Here is a 22,007-nt window from a genome sequence, read left to right as displayed (position 1 = left end):
CGTAGACTACATTTCATATATATATATCCATCTGCCTGTAGACGTTTGGGTTGTTGCCATTCCTTATCTCTTTTTGAATCATGTTTAAGGTTAAACCTTTAAGACCACAGTCAGGTATGTTTTTGTATCACACGTACATCCCTAGTCCAACAGATTTTTACCACCACCATGTCATGTGGACAATGGATACTTATATTGGTCATTTTTGATCATTTGACTTTGGCTTCATTCTGTTTGACTCTAACAGTTGTACTCTCATCCTGCATTAGCTGACTTTCTGCAGAATAAATTTCAAGAAGCTGAGCTCTGTGTTGTAATTACTTTCTATAGTAATTTCAAAACTGTTCTCCCATGCTTTGTTCATTGGCTTATAAATCTTAGGCAATTCAATGAAAATGGATGTAGTCTTCCATAAGTAAGCACTTTTCATGGTACACCCAGTATACACCCACTACCAAATCAAAACACTATATAAAACTTGAACCTGCAAGATATGGTCTCTTTAAGCAGCATTTCCCTGGTGGGAATGTAAGAGCTTATGCATAGCTGGACAAACAAGGGGGAAACGCCACTAAGTCTTTGATGTCTCTCTAGTGCTATATCAGTTGTATAGCTATTAGGAGGTATAGTGGTTAATAACACAGGATGTCCGATTCTTAGAATTCTGACTTCTGGGACCAGCAGTTGGTATAATGGCTATGTCGCTGGACTCCCATGTAGTTAATTGCCATTCGAATCCTGGACCCGGTGGCTTAAACTCATGCTGGGTGCGTGTGCATGTGTGTGCGTGTCCAAGATCTGGAGAGGAGAATGGAGGAGAAGGGACTGCAGTGTGGCCGTACCCCCTGGGGGATGATGTCTTGCTTTCTCTCTCTCTGTCTCTCTCTGTATTTCTGGTGAATGCACGTGCTCTATAGCAAAAACCTCTCCAAAAAAAAAAAAAAAAATTCTGGCTCTTGCCATTATGACTTTGGGCATGAAATCTTCCTGCTAAGGCAGCTCTGAGGATGAACTGAGATCCTACACAGATGATTTGTAAACACTCCACAACATCTAGCTATTAATAACAGTGTAAATCTGAGACAGATGAGAGAGGATGGGTGTGTTTTGATGGGTGGGGAAGGGGTAGTGGTCAAGGTAGAAACATGGGCAAAGATCTGAGCCTGTGGGTGACCACAGGAGAAATCTAGTGAGGCTTCCTGTGTAGGGTTTAATGAAGGTAGTGTTGTCACACACCAAGGACGGTGAATGGGTGGTAGAGGAGAGAGATCCAGAAGGTGATTTTTATCATTTTGGGGGGACTAAGCACTCAGGCTAGAACAATACGTTGAGGGGCCTAACCTTTAACCTTCTGCAGTCTGTTTTCTATGTTCTGGGCTGGCATAATAGGACTGCAGCATTTTTTTTTTTTTTCTAAACCACTTCCTCTTCGGCATGGTTATAGGGGAGCAGTCAAAGTTGATCATGCCTTTATGAATGCTTGGAGTTAATATCTTGGTACGAAACAGCAGTTTGCTTGTACCAATAACATGATAGCGATTTCTCATGACTATGGTCTATACCGAAGCAAAGCTGGACGTTCATGAGACCTGTAGCCTGAACAGCTCAGTCCACGTAGAGCTCTCTGACCTTCCTGTGATTTAACTATTTTTTCCACAGGTTTATAACAGCCAATCAAAGGTAAGAACTGCTTCTCTTTCATCATGGATAATGCCAGGTAGTCCATGGGGAGCTGATTAGTTGTAGAGAGTTGGAGGACTAAAAATCGTACCCGAGATTTCTACTTCGGGTACTGTGGTAGGGTGTCACATGACACATAGCTGCTGGTGGCACTCAGTCATTGAGACCAGCAAAGGCATTTCTCACACTTTTCTGAGTTTAACCCTGAACGCTAGTTCCACTCCATTGGGAACTGTTGTTCTGGAATATTGTAAATGGTCATTGTTTCTAGAATTGGTAAGACTTGTATTGATAACGTCGAAATGTTTTGTTCCTTCAGCAGACCCCCTTCCCTTTTTTTTTTTTTTCCTTTTAGATGTTTTCCAGAAATAGTTTCCTTTCAGTCCTGTGATCCTGGGATTATTAAGCATATCATTTCATCGCATTTGTAATTTCGAACTATGCTTAGGTTACATTTCTGATTTTATAGTGGTGTACACGCATTTGTAATTTCGAACTATGCTTAGGTTATATTTCTAATGTTATAGTGGTGTACATTTTTTTTTTTGAAGTCTCAATGATTGAGATCAATTGTATTATGCTACTCTTACCCCCATGAGGTATCAGAGTAAGACAGTGATTCCAGAAGTGGTCAGCAGTGAATACTGAATAATTTGATAGAGTGGTCCATGGTTTTCTTTTTTCTTTTTTTCTTTCCCAGCTCAACTTGGAAATACAACAAAGCTCCACTGGTAAACAGGGGCGTAGGGGTTGGTAAGAGGTAGAATGGGGTTCACTGTTGTGTGGTTCCTTACTGGAGATATTAGGAGGAGGAAGGCTGTCCCACCACCTTCCTGGAGACATTAGAACTGTCCCAGTCCATGAAGTTTTAAAACCCCACAGGTGGGACCAGCAGTTAGCATAATGGCTATGTCGCTGGACTCCCATGTAGTCAAAAGCAGTTCGGGTCCCAGACTCAGTGGCTTTAAAACCCTGCTGGGGATGGGGTGGGTGATGGCTCATGCTGGGCATGTGTGTGTGCATGCCCAAGATCCCGAGAGGAGAATGGAGGAGAAGGGATTGCGGTGTGGCCATCCCCCACGAGGGGTGATTTCTTGCTTTTTGTCTCTCTGTCTCTGTCTGTCTAGCAAGCGCACGCACCCTATAGCAAAAACCTCTCAAAACAAAAACCAAAAACCAAAACCAAAAACAAAAAACAAAACCCACAGATGGTTTGGAATGCATCTAGCTGACCTCTCATCTAGTTGACTATGCCTGGTGTGAACACCTTTGTTAGCGGTTAAAAGGAGTGAAGTGGAACTTGTGTTTAAGTTCTGTCTCTGTGTTCTTACTCGCTCAGTGACTTAAGTTAGACAAAAATTTAAAATTCCATGTATTTTTTCTACTTTTTATCTTTTTTTTTTAAAAAAAAAGTCTTTTTTATGAGACAGAGATAGGCACCCTCAATGGAGTCTGTACAGCACAGCCTACACCCAGCCTCGGCCAGCTGGGATCATGAGCATGTGGGTGGGACTAGGTGTGCAGGGTGCAGACCTTGGACCTTCCCACATCTGCAGCATTGTGTACCACTGTGGCTACCTGTTGTCTTAGCTCCTCTGGGAAGAAGTCGTCCCACATACATTGATTGAGCACCTGCTATAACCTATAGGGTTTGAACTTAAGAGCGGAGAATAGTAGACAGGAGCCCCACCCTCTTGGGACAGCCAGCAGATGTCAGGTCATCGTAAATGCAGTGAAGATGATAAAGCAGGATAAGGGGAGGTGACTCTCAACTGTGTTTCTGTGCTTGGGGGACAGGAAAGCCTGTCTGAAGAGGGCACGTTTGAACAGCAACCTCCTAAAGCAATGGAGTGAGCCTGAGCCAAGGATTTTTTTGTTTTGTTTTGGAAGGGTTTTGCCATAGGTTGCCTGCTTTTGCCAGAAAGAGACAGAGACAATGAGAGGGAAGGTGAGGAATCACCTCTTGGAGGGGATGGCTATGCTGCATTCTCTTCTCCGTTCTCTGCTTTTGATTTTGGGCCTGCATGCACATGTGCCCAGTGTGATTCTCAAGCTGCAAGGTCCGGGACTTGAACCAAGGTTGGCCGTGTGGGATTTGAAAGAGACAGACGGCAGGCAAGATCTGAGATTGGAACAAGACTGACGCCAAGCGTAACGGCTGCTTGTAGAAGGGAAAAGCCAGGGAAGATGAGATTGGAAATCACAGGAAATAATATGACATGGCTCGTTATAAAATGAATCATTCTGGCTCTTGTGTTGAGACTCTGCGGTGCAGCAGGCTGGGGACTGAGAAGGAATCAGGGCTGTTGGTCCAGGAGGCTATTGTAGTGGTCTGAGATGGATAAAGTGGAGGCTTTAGCTAGAGAGAGAACAGGGGAAGTGGTGAGAAGGAGTTAGAGTCAGGATATGGCTTCAACGTGGAGATCAAGAGCATTCTAAGATCATAGTTAAGTGATACTGCAAGCCAGGCGTGTAGCAGGTGCCCCTTTTGCTTTCCCTTCCTCATGGAAATGGGTCAGGGTAGGATGGCCAACGTACAACCATGTCTTTAACTCCAGCTGTTTGTACATTCTCTAAATACGTACTATGTATGCATCATGTGCTATGATTATAAAATAATTAAACTGGCATTTATTGGGCATCTTCTACAGGCCGGTCATCTTGGCAAAGTTTACTATGGGATAATAATAATATAATAATTACAACACCTACTTAGGTTTGTTATGTGATAGTTGATGTTGTATGTATTCCGCCTATGTTAATTGATTGACTTCTCACAGCCACCCTATGAGGTAGGTGCTAATATTACTCCCATTTTCTTGATGAGGAAACTGAAGTACAGAGAAGTTAAAAAACTCAAACTCTGGCAACCAGCGGGTGGTGGTTAAGATATTGGATTCCCACATGGCTGACTGTGGTTTGAGTCCCAGACCGGGCAGCTGGCTTTCTCACTTTCTCTCTCTCTCTCTTTTTCTCTCTGGTGAGCTCATGCATCCTATAAGAAATGAATAATAATAATAAATGAAATTAAATAAGTAATTCTTAGGAAAAAAATACCTTAAACTCACCAAGCAAGTTACTGGAGAAACTAGGATTTGACTCAAGTATTCTGAATTCAGGTTTTGGCCTTTTAACTACACTGGAACATGCAGAATATGATTAAATATTCGCTAAGTTCTGAATACTTAGGTCTTTCACAAGTTCATCTGTGGAAACCTAACCCCCGAAGGTGATGATATTACGAAGCTAGGCCTAGGGGCCAGCAGGTAAGGTACTGGACTCCCATGTGGCTGAGAGTGATTTGTGTCCTGGACGCAGCATCTTAAAACTCATGCTAGGCGTATGTATGCGTGGCCTAAATCCTGAGAAGAGAATGGAAGAGAAGAGATTGGGACATGGCATCCCCCTTGGGGAACGACTTCTCACTTTCTCACTTTCTCTCTCTTTCTGTCTCTGGTGAGCGCATGCACTCTATAGCAAAAACCTTAAAAAAAAAAAAAGAAAAACTCAAATAGGGCTAGCAGGTGGTGTGGAGGTTAAGGCAGTTGGATTCCACATGGCTGACTGTGTGGTTCAAGTTTCAGACTTAGTGGCTTGGAAAATAACCTGGGTGTGTGTGTGTGTGCATGCCCAAAATCTTGAGAGGAGAATGGAAGAGGAGGGATATAGTGTTGCTATCCCCACAGGGGGTGATTTCTCACTTTCCCTCCTTCTCTGTGAGTGTATGTGCTTTATAGGAAAAACTAAAAAAGTCACGTGATGCCCAGCTATAGAGGCCTGGGCATGGGTACTGCTGTGTGATGCTGGAGCCGTGTGGGAAGCCCTGGGTTCAGATCACAGCTGAGCTGAACATTCAGGGTACACCCATGATCCTGGGTGACTGGAAGGCTGGAAGTGGATCACAGAGTGGTGAGATCCTGTTGAAAATGCCTGTCTGTCTGTCTCTCTCATGAAATAAATAAACTTTAAAAAGGAAATTGGAGGATAGAGCTGACATTAAAGCCCAGAGAGGGCTGTAGGGTCTTCTAGGGGAAGGGAGCCTCTTCCATGCCATGAAAAGAAACCAGGTTCATTAGCCTTAATTCAACACACTGAATGATAGCAGGGAGGCGTGTTTTGGGGTGGATCATTTGGAATATGTATTTGTTTGATTGAGCTAACCAGGAAATATACTAGATGATAAACAAAGTCTGTGGAGAGGCCGGCAGGTGACATGTAGTTAAGGGCACTGGACTCCCACATGGCCGACCACGGTTTGAGTCCTGGACCTGGAAGCTTGTCTTCTCACTTTCCCTCTCTCTCTTGCTCAGTCCCTGTCTGGTTAAATTAAAGTAAATAACTAAAGTTAAATAAAATGATGTAAAAAAAAAAAAAAGTCTGTGGAAAAATGAAATTAAAATACAACTTATCTTGGTATAAAAAATTTGAAACCCATGCATAGTTTATTTTTTGTAGTTTTCATTTCCCACGAACTTTTCAGAAACTCCCCATGAGTATGTACTCCAAGGGAAGGAAAAGGTTTTGTGTATTAGAACACAAACGTGCACACTAAAAATCAAAATGGGCCTAGCAGCCACGCCTACCATCCCTATCAATCTCTTCTCTGTGTCTTCAACACATGCCAAGCCCTTTGCAGAATTCTAGGTCATGGGTGTATGTGGAGAAAGGACAGATTTATCTTTTGGGTTGTCAGAAAAGTCATGATGCATTTTTGCACAGAAAAACTTAGGAAGCTCCATCATGACTTTTCCTCTGACCTGATACTTGAAGGGCCGATGGGAATCCCCTACAGAGGAGGTCATAACCTGCCTGTTAGGAGTATGAATGGTGCGAAGGTGAGCAGATCCAGCCAGTGCAAAGGACATGAGGCTATTAAACAGCTTGTTGCCTCAGGCGGATGGTAACAAAACGAACCAGCAGAAGTGAGTGAAGGATGTTGGTAGAACTTCTGGCATGGGTTAGACATGAGCCTGGAATCCTGCCTTGAAGAGAACATATATGGGGAATGGTGTCTGGTGTAAATAAGATAATTGCTGTTTACACCCATGGGTGCCTGTTATTGTTTGACAGAGACCAAACCGTCATGGCCCTGGGAGCTTAGACTTTATTCTGTTGAGGATGGGAAATGACATGCCAGTTTCATAGTTCACTGATATCTGGAGTCAGGGCTGAAGGATTCGGAGACTATTGCAGTAATCCAGGCAAGAGGTGGATCATGGCAGAGGCAGGGAGGGTGGGTACTCCCTCAAGGGTACCCGGGTGGAGTGCCTTGAACTACAGAAGTGTGTGTTTTCATAGTTCTGGAGGCTGGGCAGTCCAAGATCTACTTGTAGGCAGATTCATTTCCTCGTAAAGGATTTCTGCCTGGCTTGCACTGTTTTAGCTGCGTCCTTGTACTGGGGGGGATTAGAAGATTTTGTGGTGTGTGCATATTTTACTGTTTTTAATTTTGTTGTGGTGGTGGTACATGTGCTCACTGGAGACAGACCGAGAGGAGGGAAAGTGAGAAATTGCCCCCCCACCTCCCCGGGGAGATGACTACCTTGAAATCCCTTCTCCTTCATTCTGTTCTTCGGATTTGGGGCACACACATTATGGGACTTGAACCGCCGTGGGCTGTGTATGAGTCCAGTATCTAAACCACTACACCACCTGCTGGCCCTATGTGTATTTTTCTGAAGCTGTTTTTGTCCTTTATTTTTTTTTTTAAATAATATTGTAATGGAAGTAATTTTTTAAACAATTATTTAACTTATTTATTTATTTAAATTTGATGAAAGAGGGACAGAGAGAGAGAGAGAGAGGGAGGAAGAGAGAGAAAGCAACCCGTCAGATCCAAGACTTGAACTGCTGTCAGCCATGTGAGAATCTAGCACCCTAAACCACCTCGCCATCTGCAGGCCCCTGTTTTATTTATTTATTTATTTATTTATTTATTTATCCGTCCTTTTAAAGTTTTTGTGGTAGCTAATAAACAAGATTATGACTCCCTGTCATGTAGTGTACCCCAAAAGGAAGGTGTATCCTCTTAAAGTACTGACCCATTCGTTGTGTTTATGAATTCTAAGGTGAGTAATATGTGACCCCTTTATTGCTTCATTGGCGGTAATTATTTCCATTTTGTGGTGTTAGAAAAAACAGATGACACAGTTATTGCAAAATAGTTATGGAGGTGAGGAGTAAATATGAGAATGAAGTCCGTATACAGTTGTTAAGGTTTAATTTTCTGGGTTTTTTTATATATATTTTGGGCATGACACAGGAATCCCTTACTGACACAGGCATTTTCTGCCTTTCGTTTTTTACTTGGATTTTTATTTATCTGATCCTGCACTACAGCCTGGTGTAGAAAGAAGTGTGTGTTCATGCTTATCCTCTAACATGTGTTAATGTTTGCTAATGTTTTTCAATAGCTGAGGCAGAAGCTTATGGGGCATTGGCTTGTAACACATGGACTCCTAGAGCTGTTTCAAGATGTGATTTCCAGAAACATTGTATCAAAGCTTATTCAGAGACATTTACCTCCTTGAGGTGTGTCTCATTTTATTACCTCAGTATTTCTTTTTATTGAAACAATGTACAGGAATTTGCAACATATACATTTTCATAAACTGAACACACCTATATGAACAGTGCCTAGGTAAATCTTTTTTTTTTTTAGCATTTAATTATTTCATGTGGGAGAAAATAAACTTGTATATATCTACTGTTATGCACTGGAGGAAAATTTGACCTTTACACTTTTTCCTTTTACTTTCACATTAGCACGTTTTCTGTTATCTAATGTGTTTAAGAATTAACTATTCAACCGGTCTTATCTTGTATCGAAATATTAATTGTTTACATATAGTGTTGCCTACATTTTAAAATAGAAAGGATTGGTTTGAGACATATGTTTTAGCTGCTTTTATTATTTAAACAAATTTTTTAAGAGCGATTTTTGCTGTTGGGCACTTGCACTTGCAGGAGAGAGAGACAGAAAACGAGAAATCACCCCTCCACACACAACCCTTGGGAAGATGGCCACACCACAGTCCCTGCTGCTACATTCTCCTCTTGGGATCTTGGACACACACACACACACACACCTGGCACACACACACACACACACCTGGCATGAGTTTTAAGACTCCTGATATGGAACTCAAACCACGGTCGACTCCATGGAAGTCCAGCGACATAACCATTATGCCATCTGCTGGTCCCTTTAACTACTTTGAAAGTCTTTGAAATAAAGTATTGTGAAGGGGACAATTGGTGACATTTGACTACTGTTAAGAAAAATTACCTACAACTTGTAAGTCAAAGAATGTTCTTTAAGTGCATTGCTGGAGGTATTGATTAATAGGTTCAACCTAGGGATATTTAGTTCTCTTTCTAATCGCTGTGCTTGATTTGGCTATTTGTTACTTGACTAGAGCTTAGACATTGGGAAATTACTTGTAAGTTTATAGATTTTGTCCAGTGCAAAAGATAACCTTGGGGCCAGCAGGTGGTATGGCAATTGAGATGCTGGGCTTCCACATGGTCGACCACAGTTAGAGTCTTGGACCTGGCAGCTTGCTCTCTTACTTTCTCTCTCTTTCTCTGTGTCTTTTTCTTGTTAAATTAAAGACTCATAATGGTAAGAAATAAAATTAAATAAAATAATCCTTAAAAATGAGGATAACCCTAGAGGTTATGATTTTATTGTCCTGTGGGACATTAACAAGTATATTTCTTTAACCTAGGCATCTTATTGTAATACTTAAAAAAAATAAAAAGGGGACTTGCAAATGGTATAATATTTATGTCAGTGGACTCCTGTGTAGTTGACTGTGCTTGGAGTCCTGCACCCGTGGTTTAAAACTCACCCTGGGCCCATGTAATGGAGAAGAGATTGAGGTGTTGCCGCCCTCCCTGGGAAGGAGAGATAGAGGCTGATTTCTTATTTCTGCCCCTCTGTCTCTCCAGCAAGCACATGTGCTCTATAGCAAAAATTTCCCTAGATAAATAATAAATAAATAGGCCCGTGGACTGGCCCCATAGCACAGTAGTGAGGTGCTGTGTGGAAGGTGCTGGATTCACAACCGCCATGTTTGAATTCCAGGCCATAAAGTGGTGCAGTGATAGTGGGGAAAAGCCCTGGGTTTGTGCCTCAGGACCTGTGTGAGTGTGCTGGGCGTGTGCACTGTGCCTATGGCCTGGGCTGGCTGGGGTGGAGGGAATGGTTGCAGCTTGAGGACTCTTGGGGGTGCCTCCACCAGCCCTCATCTTTCTCGTGGAAAAAATGAATGAACAACTGTTATTTTTTTATTATTATTACTTTTTAAAAGTCTTTTCTGATGGACTAGATAGATCTGTTCCACAAATGCTCCTAAACCAGGCTTATTGGCCAGCCTGTGGTGTGGTGATTAAGGGAGCTGGATCCCCCATGGCTGACTGTGTAACTGGAGTCCTGGACCCAATGGCTTGAACAGCAAACTGGACTTGTGTGTCCAAAAATCCCCAAAGGAGGGAGAAACGGAGATGGGATTGTGGCATGACTATCCCCTCTAGGGGGGTGCTTTCTCACTTATCTCCCTGTCTCCCAAATGCCTGCATTCTCTGGAAAATTAAAAAAGAAAAACAAAAAACAAAACAAAACACTATCATCCTTTGGTTCCCTCATGAAGTTAAGTCTTTGATACATGTCTATATTCGTGTGACAGTCAGTTTTTACCTTTCAAAAATTATAGATTAATCCTATAGCATTTCTGTCCAGTGCTTTCACACTGTCTATACCTGGGAATTGACTTTTAGGGTGTGAAAAGCACAGATTCTAAAAGTAATGCACAGAGTCTAAACTCAGTAAGTGACAGTTACTGTCCTAGTTTCTGTTGTGTTTCTTCAGACAAAGTTTATAATGCAAAAGATTTTGATAATTAAAATGTCCTAATAAATTACTTTTATTATTTTTCCCCCTAGACTTAAGCACATAACACGTCACTGTGGCGAAAATAGTATTTCGAGGATTTTTTTTTCTGTTGCAATCGATAGAGTGAAAAGCGTCGTCTTGAGTGTGTGCCTCATTGTACTGCGTTCAGCTTAGTAATGAAGCCACCATTATGTCCTCCGTCAGTGAAATAGATGTGGATATCAAAGATTTCCTAATGAGCATTAATTTGGAGCAGTATCTTTCCCATTTTCATGAGTGTGGTTTTAACAGCGTGAAGGGCTGTGCAGCAATAAATGACAGCGTGCTTCAGAGAATCGGAATATCACCTACAGGACACCGTAGGAGGATCCTTAAACAGCTACAGATAATCTTGTCAAAAATGCAAGATATCCCAATATATGCAAACGTTCATAAAACGAAGAAAGCCGATGATACTTCAAAGGATCGTCATCCTCCGTCTTCTGATCAGAACGTGGGCATAGAACCTTCCGATTCTAGTCATGTTCAGACATCTGCACAGTTGGGGACTGATACTAAAAACCTTGATCCCAATGACCTCAGTGTGGAAGACAGCCAATCTGTCAAATCCCATGGCGGGCTGTCTCTTTTCCCCCATGACTTCCCCATTCTGGAAGAAGAACCACACCCAAATTTGGGTTCCTTTCAAGATTCTTTATTTAGTAGTGGAAATACTAAAATAGACCCTTTGATTCCAAAGAAGACCAAGGATTGTACAATTGAAGAACAACAAACAGAAAAAGTCGATTTGACTTCAGAAAATCTGGGCAGACTTCCTGATCCTGACCCTGAGTGTCTTTCTTCCCTTGGCTGTTCAACATCAGAGGGAAATTCTGGAAATGGAGCTAACGGTGTCTTAGAAATAGCACCACCATCGCCATTCTTTCAATTTCAAGGAGAAATGGTGGTGAACGATTTGTATGTCCCGTCATCGCCAAACCTAGCACCTATGAGAAGTCGTAGCAAGTTGGTTTCAAGACCATCGCGGTCTTTTCTGCTAAGACATCGACCTGTGCCGGAGATTCCAGGGTCAACAAAAGGAATTTCAGGGAGGTAAGACTGTGTGTGATAAGCTTAAGTGTTTAACTTTGAGGAGTTCTGTTATCCTTAGTAAGTATACTGTCAATATTCCTTTCTAAAGTTGACATATTTACCTATTCAACCCACCTTTCCTTCTTGTTCAGAACTGTTTTCCATGCCATTTGTCTTGTACATAATTTTCCAGAGTGTTTCTTGCTTAAAACTATCTGGGACTTTTTAGCTTCTTGTATATATGTATGTATTAACTCGCTAGAGACAGAGAGAGAGAGAGAGAGGAAAAATGAGAAAGCACCCCCCTGGGAGGATGGCCATGAAGCAACCCTGTCTTCTCCATTATCCTCGTGGGATTTGGGGCATGTACATGTGCATGTCAAGCCACCAGGTCTGAGACTTGAACCATGCAGTCTGCCATGTGGGATCTAGTACCTTCACTACCATGCCACAGGCCTATTTATTTATTTTTATTTTATTATTTATTTTTAAATGTATTCATGATGATAGAAGAATACCCTCCATAGGGTCTGGTCATAGCAGGGTCTGATCCCCTTCCTCCCAACCTCCAGCTCTTGAGATCTGGGTCTGATGACTGGGAACTCAAACCATGGTCACCCTGTGGCATCTGGCTCCTCTTGAGCAGCACATGACGTCTGCATCATGGAGCTGCCCTTTCTCCCATTTAATGGAAGGGCATTCCTCCCCCTAATTCTATCGGGATGTCCCTTCCTGTACCTCCTCTCCACACCTGCTCAGTAGTCTTCCCGTCAGTGCTGTCTCAGATTTAAGTTACTGACTCTGTATGCCCACTAGATTATTTGTTCTTTGGCAGGGAACATGCTTTTAATGTTAGTGTCTCTCCTGTCTGGCACAGTGGTTGGTACCAATGAATAATTCAATACACATCTATTGAACTTGGTAGCAGTCACCATGAGAGGGAGGAAGGGTGTAAAGGGGAATAAAAGAGCTGGCGTTCCAGTGTAGAAGACAGATGTGAAAGATGGCAGCACCGTATGAAACCAGATGCAATAGACCCTGGAACGCTGGAGCTCCAGAGAGATGCCCTAGCAGCCTAGGCCACTGTGCCACTGTCATAGGTCTTTGGTTTCCTGAGCTAACTGAACGGTTCGAGAGGAGGGAAGTGAAGAAGTGAATGCAGTGAGAGCTTTCATCTGTTTCTGATGGCAGCACCGTATGAAACCAGATGCAATAGACCCTGGAACGCTGGAGCTCCAGAGAGATGCCCTAGCAGCCTAGGCCACTGTGCCACTGTCATAGGTCTTTGGTTTCCTGAGCTAACTGAACGGTTCGAGAGGAGGGAAGTGAATGCAGTGAGAGCTTTCGTCTGTTTCTCAGTCACACCTAAAGTAGTTGTGGTTTTCTCCAGGGGGGCTGAGTGGGGTATTACTTTTTCCACTCACAGCTAACACTTGTCTCTGCTAGGAAGCGTGAGGCTGTTCAGATTTGACTGTCTCTGCAGTGGCACCAGAGCTTCACAGACTTCCTGTTCAGGCTCCACGCTGGCATTTCTGCAAGAGTTCTCCTGTGTCTGCTAAGGCTTCTCCCGTGTTTAGGCACCTTTGATAATTGCAGGGTATGCATATCTGCAAGAGAAAAGTTAGCAATTTAGAATTCACAAGAGAAAACATGGCAATTTACGGAACTCTGTTCATTTAAGTGACTCTTATTATAGTGTAAACTCTTTGAGGTTTTTGACCCTAATTAATTTGTCTTTACTTTGACATCCCTAGTACCAATAGCCATCTGGTATTTACTAGGAAATCAATAGTAATAATGTCCGTTAAACAGGTGGACACTACTTCCGTACACCATTTTCCATGGACTTTCTAATACTTACCTTTTCCCAGTGAAGTAGGCAGTGTCCCCGCTCCCCGGCTTCACTTATCAGGTGACTGAGCCTTAAGTTAGCTTTTGCAGGATCACATGGTTAGTAAAATGGGATTTCATTCCAGTATATATGATCAGAGACCACACAGATTCTCTTTTTGCTGGTATCTCGCAACCCACTTTTTTTTTTTTTTTTTGGAGAGATTTTTGCTATAGGGCACATGCACTTGCCAGAAAGACAGGAAGACAGAGAGGGACAGAGAGACATAAAGCAAGAAATCACCCCCCAGGGGGATGGCCATGCCACAATCTCTTCTCCTCCATTCTCCTTTCTAGATCTTGGGTACGCACGCACACATGTCCAGTGTGAATTTAAGCCACCAGGTCTGGGACTCAAACCGCGGTCAACTACATGGGAGTCCAGCGACATAGCCATTACACCATCTGCTGGTCCCCAGAACCCACATTTTTAACCCCTACTTTTAATACATATTTTTAAAGGGACCAGCAGATGGTGTAGTGGTTACGTTGCTGGACTCCTACATGACGGAACGTTGTTTGAGTCCCAAACCCAGTATCGTGAAAATCACACCAGGTGTGTTTGAGTGCATGCCCATGATCCTGGAAGAAGAATGGAGGAGGAGGGGTTGTGGTGTGGCCATCCCCTCTGGGGGTTGATTTCTCACTTTGTCTCTCGCTACGTCTGTCAGTCTCTCTCCGGTGAACCCACAGGTCCTAAGGCAGAAAGAAACCTCTGGGAAAAAAAAATGAAAAACATTGAAAAGTGTTGATGGTGTATGTAAGAATTAGATTATATCTTGGGATTGTATGCCACTCATCTTTGTATGACAAACATTGTAAGTCACTAAGTTTTGTCTGACACTTTACTTTTATTTATTGAATTTGCCAGGAAGCATGTGGGAGACAGGGAGGGGGAAGAGAAAGCCTTGCTCATGAGTGATAATCACACCTCCGTCCCTTTTCCTCCCTTCCCCCTCCTTCCGGATTTCAGGCACGCAAGCCCAGGGTGTTTTCAAGCCGTAGGGAATTGAACTGTGATAGGCCATGTGGGATCCAGACACACTAACTGCCAGGCCGTAGACTGGCCCATTAACTTCGAAGTACTTGGCAGTTTTGAACAATTAAAGGAAAGTAAATAAAAAATGACAAGTCTTCAGATGCTCTAAGAAGAGCATACTGGGTACATATGTTCAAACGGCGTTTTTGCCAGAATAGTGTCCTTCTGGGAGCCGTAAAAGGATAACTTCCTGTAAGAAACTTTTGATTTACATTTCAAACAGTGCTGTTTTTAAAATGAACTTTCAGAGAATCTTTTGATGCTCATTTAATTGTATAGGGGTGGCAAAACCCTACCTCTATTCTTGTAAGATCTTGCTGAGTCTGTGAATTAAGTTGGTAAGACACAGATGACAGAAGAAGGGCAGCCCCGTTTGCTGGTGTAGTTGGTGCATTCTGAACTGCAGTGCTGGAAGCCACATGGCTGACCAGGGGTTTGTGTTCTTGGAAGGGAAAGCTGGGAGTATTGTGTGAAATCCTCAGTTCTTTGGGCCCAGGCCTAGAAGGTGAGAGACCTTCCCCGAGATGCCAAATGAAGCCGCAACAGCCAGGTTAAAAAGAGACATGTTTTTAATAGAAAAGCGATGTTAGTAGAAAAATACACCCCCTACCAGAAAGGAGTGTGGGTGGGCAGCTGTCAGAAGACAACTCCACTGGGGATGAAGTTAGCTGTTCCTTTTATTGTAGATCTTGTTATGCACATTTAGGGGAGGAGGTCTGTCCTTGCAGCCAGCTCTTCAGTTTGTTTTCTCGGGCTTTTGTGGTGCCTGTGTGCTTCTTGTCAAGTAAAAGAACTTCACTGCCCAGTTAGTGGAAGTCATACGCATGCTCACTGTGGACTTGGGAGGCCTGAGCGTGTGCATAGGGACGACTTGTGCCCATATCAGTCAATTTCCATGAGTGGGAAGTGGGATATTGCCCAAGCACAAGAGAAATGCCTGTGTGCATATTTGGAATGGTGGCAGGGAAGACAGTGAAGTTCTAGGTCTCTTGAAGGTAAGTTTAGGTAATAGAAAAGTGAGATGAGCTTCCGCTTCCCTGGGTCAGGAGGGAGAATGGAGTCTGGAGAGAGTTCAGGGTCTGGAGGGGATTGTAGCAGCGGTCCTTCCTTATCTCAGGACCAGTCTAACTACTGGTCCCGGGTCAGGAGGGGGAATGGAGTCTGGAGAGGGTTGAGAGTCTGGATGGGATTGTATCTCTTGATAAGCTATAATTGACAAGCAGCGGTCCTTCCTTATCTCAGGACCCGTCGAATTACCTATAACATTTGGAATCCTGTGGTGACCTGAAGTTTCTCTGTATGCTGTCATAGTGCATGCATGCTAACATCCTGACGAGTTGGAGTCTGGGGAGAGAGTGTTTTAATGTAATGAGGCCCTGTTGAGAGTGTTTCTCCCTGTGCCTAGTGCACATCCTCTGTATCACACATTTTTAAAAAAGGGTAAAAAAGCATACCAATATAATTAATTTAAGTTTTATGTGGCAGGGGACTCCTCATAAGGGGATGAAGACCCAAAGCTGTGGAGCAAAACACTTTACGTACTAAATTGAACAGAGAGTAATTAGTTGTGAAAAAGTAATTATGTCATAATGGGTACCTGAAAAGAAGAGTTATTTTGAGGCCATTGGGTGGTGTAGTGGTTACGGTGTTGGGCTCCCACAGGTTTGACTGCGATTTGAGTCCTGGACCTGGTGACTTGAAACTCACGCTGGTAGGATGTGAGTGAGTGATAATGGTGTGGTCGTTCTCCTGGGGGGGGGGTGATTTGTTGCTTTCTCATTTTCTGTCTTTTGCTGTCTCTCCAGTGAGCACATACACCCTATAGCAAAAATCTCTCTCTCTCTCTCTCTCTCAATGAAAGTTATTTTAAAAAGTTCTGTACAGAATTCTTTAGACCCTCGCTTCTCCTTGAAGGTGAAGGGTGTCATTGCTTTTACACAGGAATTTCATTTCCAGCTTTAATAAGTAGCTGGAAGGTGAGAGTGGTCTTTATGCACCTGCTGGTTTCCAACACTTGAATTAAGTACCTTTAATTCAAAATAGTCAATTATGCCAGGGGTTGTATATTTTTTTTTTCCCTTAAATTTTGCCAGAGGGCAGGCATACTCGACAGATAGAGTCACAAAATGAGGAAGCTATAGAGAGTGAGAAAGCACACCAGTCCCCATGCGGAATGGTGACGTAATGCCTTCTCCTCCATCTCACCCTCCTTTCTGGATATTGGGCACATGCACGTGCACACACACACTTGTCTAGTGTGTTTTTTACATCATCAGGTCTGGATTTGAGTGTGCAGTTTGCCATGTGGGACCCATCGGCCCTAACATCAGGGGCTGGCCCCTGATTTGTACTTTTTTTTAACTCCTTTAGTTGTAAATGTGAGGAAAGCTTGTTATTTGCATCATAACTCTTTGAAATAATATTAAAATGAGTAAACAATGTATAGCTTTATCATAGCATGGTTTTCAGTGTGGCTTTTAGGTCTGATTGCACATTGTAGTTTTCCTTTTCTTTGACTGTGGGAGTGAATGAAAATACACTTTTCTGGTACTTTGACTAAAAAGATGAGCCAAGGATTTACAATATTTTCAGATTCGTTTATACGTTTTTCCTATGGTTGGTTCTTCCTTATATTGCAAATAGTAATTGTAAGACCTTTATTATTATTTCATTTTATTTTTTAGAGAGATTTTTGTTGTGCTTGCCTGAGAGACAGAGAGACAGAGAGATAGAAAGTGAGAAATCACTCCCCAGGGAGTATGGCCACCCACAATCCCTTATCCTCTATTCTCCTCTCTGGATTTTGGGCATGCATGCACGCACATGCTCCTGGTGTGAATTTCAAGCTGCTGGATCCAGGATTCGAACCACGGTCGGCCATGTGGGAATCCAGTTAAGTAACCATTATGTCATCTTCTGGTCATAGTAATAGCAAGATCTTAAAATGATAATGTGATTTGAAAATTAAAATGGTAAGGACAGCTCCATAGGTCAATGGTCAAGGGATCTGGATCCCATGTGAGTGACCACTGTTTTAATCTTAGCCCCCGTGGCTTGAAAAACAATCCGTGTGTGTGTGTGTGTGTGTGTGTGCGCGCGAGCATGCACACACCCCAAATCCTGATGGGAAGGAGAATTGGAGGAAAAAGAATTATGGCCTGACCATGTTATGATACATTTGGGTTCTCTATCTCTCCCCCTCTGGAAAATGCACATATCCTCTGGCAAGAAAAGAATAAGTCAACCACAGGTTATTTAATCTCTTTAGACGCATGATAACACCTACAACATTTAGTGCACTCTGTAATGCACAAAATAAAAATATTGATTTGTGGCCAAAGCTTGCAATGAAACATTTCGTGCTCCTGTTAACGAGAATACGATGCTGGAAGTGGTTTCCAGTGTGGGGCCCTTTGTTTTTCTCTCCCTGGGCATGCACCTTCTGCCCTTTTCCTCCCGACAGACCTGACCTGTTGACACTCTACTCAAATAGCTTATCGGTAGTCTCGCCTGGGGTTCTTGAATTCCTACCTGCTGCTTGCTCTGGAGGGCGGGGCCAGTGGGTCTACCTGGCTGGACAGTGAACCTCAGGATATCTTTGGAACTCCTGCCTCTTGAGGGCCAGATCAGAGTAAGCAAAAAGCAAGTTCAACCCCAAGGGACAGGTGTCTTTTAGCTACTGTCACGTACCTTTCTTTCCCTCCCTCCCCGGTTTAATGATTTTTATGCATCTTTTGTGTAACTATTTTTTGCTAGACACTAATCACAAAGCCCTCTCTGAGACCGTAGTGTCTCTGAACGGTTGGAGGGTAGGGAAGATCAGGAAGTAGAGTAACGGGGAAGGGATGGTATGCAAAGGCTCTGGGATGGGGAAGGCATCGATTTTATATTGACATATTAATATATTGACTGATAGAGTGATGCTTTGAAGGCTTTTTAAAAGTGTGATATCTAGGGGCCAGCAGGAGGTGTAGTGGTTATAAGGTGTGGACTCCCACATGGCTGACGAGGGTTTGGGTTCCAGACCTAGCAGCTTGAAGATCACGCTGGGTGTTCATGTGTGTGCATGCCTGAAATCCCAGGAGGAGAATGAAGGGATTGCAATGTGGCCATCTCCCCTGGGGTAGGGGATTTCTCACTTTCCCTCTCACTGTCTCTCTCCTCACTTGCAAGTGAATGGGCCCTATGGCAAAAACTGTAGTTAAAAAAAAAATGTTGGGGACCAGCAGTTAGCGTAATGGCTGTGTCACTGGACTCCCATGTAGTCAACCGCGGTTCGCGTCCCGGACCCGGTGGCTTAAAACTCATGCCAGGTGCATGTGCGTGCATACCCAAGATCCCGAGAGGAGAACGGAGAAGGGATTGTGGTGTGGCCATCCCCCCTGGGGGGTGATTTCTCGCTTTCTGTTTCTCTGTCTGTCTGGTGAGCACATGCTCCCTATGGCAAAAACCTCTCAAAAAAAAAAAAAATGTTGATACCTGAACCTAAGGCCTCTTGCATTCTTTGAATTTTTTTGTTGAAAAAAAAAATGTAGATTTTTTTTTTCCCCTCTAGGTCTACATAGACATTGGAAATAGATAACACCGTTTTGTAGGCTTGAGTGCCAAAATTATTTATGAGCAAAAATTATACAGAAAACTAATAGGCAGTTTACTCTCCTAAAAAAGGAAGACATTGAAACTTATCACATTTTTTCCCATTCAAGAATTTCTGATGTTACAGCAGAAAAATGCTCAGCAATCCTAAAATTCAGATGTTTCAAAAATGTTTTCTAATTGGCTTTCTAAAATAGTAGGCTAATTATTTTAGTTTTTATAAAATTTGGACTTGACTGTTAGATAATTTTATAAGTCAAAATTTAAATAGCTAATAGGTAGATTTCTTGTTAGAGGGTAAGGATATGGATCTGCTCAACATTTTTTGTAAGATAAAAAGTCATTATATTAATATTTATTTTTCATAAGTAAAATCTCCATTTTGGAAAACGGAAATGAAAAAATCTATACTAAACTGCAACATTTTCTAGTAGATAAAAAAAAATTATGATAATGTCATAGATGTATGTGCTGCAATCTTTCTGTAATGATTATTCTTTTCCTATGGACGGTTTTTGGAACTCTACAGATTAAGACAATTACCTGTGCATTATCAACTATAAATTTCATGTTATTGGCTTATGATGTAGGCTTTCCAAATGGGCACTTACGTGTTTTAATTTGTATCACGAAAACCTCAGAGCAATTTTCAACTGCCACCCAGTGACTGCGGTTGATTGCCTTTTGAATTCAACTTTATAATGACCTGTAGTCAGTTGTGAGAACTACTGGGTTGTTGGAAAAGTCATCATGTATTTTTGCATCTAAAAAAACTGTGACTTTTCTGACAACGCAATGCTTTTTATTTTTTAGCGTTTTGTGAAATCATGATTTGCATATGGTGTGTAATTGGTTATTTTTTTCATCCGCCTCCTTGCTCAAGTTGTGAAGTATAGTTTGTAAAGGGAGATCTTTTTTAAAAAATATTTTTATAGGGAATCTTTGATATTACCTTTCGTGCCACTGCTTCTCTTAAAATTTTAGAGGTTACATTTTGGAGACAGTAACAGCATCAGTAGGTATGCTCAACATTCACTTTGATAATCAGAGCTAACCATTACTATCCCTTCTTCTTTATTTAGGTTCTTAAACCCATTTCAATTCTGTTGTCAAAGATTCTTGTGGCTGGGAGAATGGAGGAGAAGGGATTGCAGCATGACCATCCCCCCTGGGGGGTGATTTCTCACTTTCTGTCTCTTTCTTTGTCTTCTGTCTCTCTGTTTCTCTTTGTCTTTCTAGGGAGTGCACATGCCCTGTGGCAAAACCTCTAAAAAAAAAATATGTGGTATTGGCAAGGTGTTTAAGGAACTGGACTCACATGTGGTCAACTGTGGTTTGAGTCCTGGACCTGGCAGCTTGCTTTCTCACTTTCTCTTTCTCTCTTTGTTTTGCTCCAGTAAAATTAAAAAATAAATAACAATAGATAAACCTAAATCTTAAAAAAAGAGAGAAGAAAATGGATAGATTTACTCGGAGGACCAGCCGTTCTTTTCTGAAATAAATACAGTAATTAGACACGTTCTTGCTTTTTAAAAACATGATCTCATTTAGCATCCTAATAGTCCTAGGTAGTTGGCCCTGCTTTTTTCTTTTTAAAAAATGTGGAAACTGGGGGTTAACAAGTGACACGGTGCTAAAGACACTGGACCAACCACAGTACACGTCCCAGACCTTGGGGCTTGAAAATCACTCTCAGTGTGTGTGCACCCAAAATCCCAGAAGGAGAGTAGAGAAGGGTGATTTCTCTCTCATTGTTTATCTCTGTGTCTGTCTGGCAAGCACATATTCCCTATGGTAAAAAACCTAAAAAAACAAACAAACAAACAAAAAAAAAACCAGAAAACAACCATAACAATGTGGAAAGCAGGTTCTGAGCCCTTAGTTCATTTGATCAAGATCACAGACATGTAATAAAAAGACATTGCTGGGTCTTTAACTTTTGCTAATCGACCATATTTCAGAACTAAGAGTAGATTTCATGAAAACTGGTAGGAAAAGGGTAGGGTAGAATGAAAAGACAAAATTGACTTGGAATGCTGTCTTTTCTTCTTTTTTTAAAAAATATTTATTTAATTTTATTTATTTATTCATTCATTTATTTTAACTTGACCGGAGAGAGACACACAGAAAGAAAAAGTGAGACAGCAACCCTCCAGGTCCGGGACTCGAACCGTGATCAGCCATGTGGGAGTGTCCAGCGCCTTAACCACCACACCATCTGCTGGACTTTGCTTCTGACTAGCTGTGGGATTTGGGCTAGAAACCTCCCATGTTTATTGGACATAAAGTCCAACCTCACAGGGCAGTTGTAAGGAACTAATATGAAGTAGACATAGGAAAAGCCCTTGCTGTAATGCTTTGGGCCTCTAAGATTTTTTTTGTTTTTTGTTTTTGTTTTGGGAGGGATTTTCACTATAGGGCGTGTGCGCTCGCCAGACAGACAGAGAGACATAGAGACAGAAAGCAAGAAATTACCCCCCCCAGTGGGGATGGTCACACCGCAATCCCTTCTCCTCCATTCTCCTCTCGGGATTTTGGGCATGCATACACACACGCCCGGCATGAGTTTTAAGCCACCGGGTCCGGGACGTGAACCGCGGTCAACTACGTGGGAGTCCAGCGACATAGCCATTACGCTAACTGCTGGTTCCCGGGCCTCTAAGATGTTTGAATGTAAGAGAGCTAGGGACCAGCAGTTAGCGTAATGGCTATGTCGCTGGACTCCCACGTAGTCGACCGCAGTTCAAGTCCCGGACCCCGTGGCTTAAACTCACGCCGGGCACGTGTGCGTGCGTGCCCAAGATCCCGAGAGGAGAATGGAGGAGAAGGGATTGC

General features: G+C 42.6%; 1 protein-coding gene across 1 annotated transcript in view; it reads left to right on the top strand.

Annotated features, from left to right (window-relative positions):
- The window catches only part of ARAP2 (ArfGAP with RhoGAP domain, ankyrin repeat and PH domain 2), a 188,304-nt gene that overhangs the window by 5,994 nt on the left and 160,303 nt on the right, over positions 1-22,007 (top strand). Inside the window, exon 2 of the mRNA XM_006158365.3 lies at positions 10,627-11,668. Coding sequence (XP_006158427.1) covers positions 10,767-11,668 — 902 coding nt within the window. The 5' untranslated portion in view covers positions 10,627-10,766. The remainder of the gene's footprint in view (positions 1-10,626; positions 11,669-22,007) is intronic.

The sequence above is a fragment of the Tupaia chinensis genome, unplaced genomic scaffold (assembly GCF_000334495.1).
Source record: "Tupaia chinensis unplaced genomic scaffold, TupChi_1.0 Scaffold000582_1, whole genome shotgun sequence".
NCBI classification, from domain to species: Eukaryota; Metazoa; Chordata; class Mammalia; order Scandentia; family Tupaiidae; genus Tupaia; species Tupaia belangeri.
This window is presented reverse-complemented; position numbering and strand designations above follow the sequence as displayed.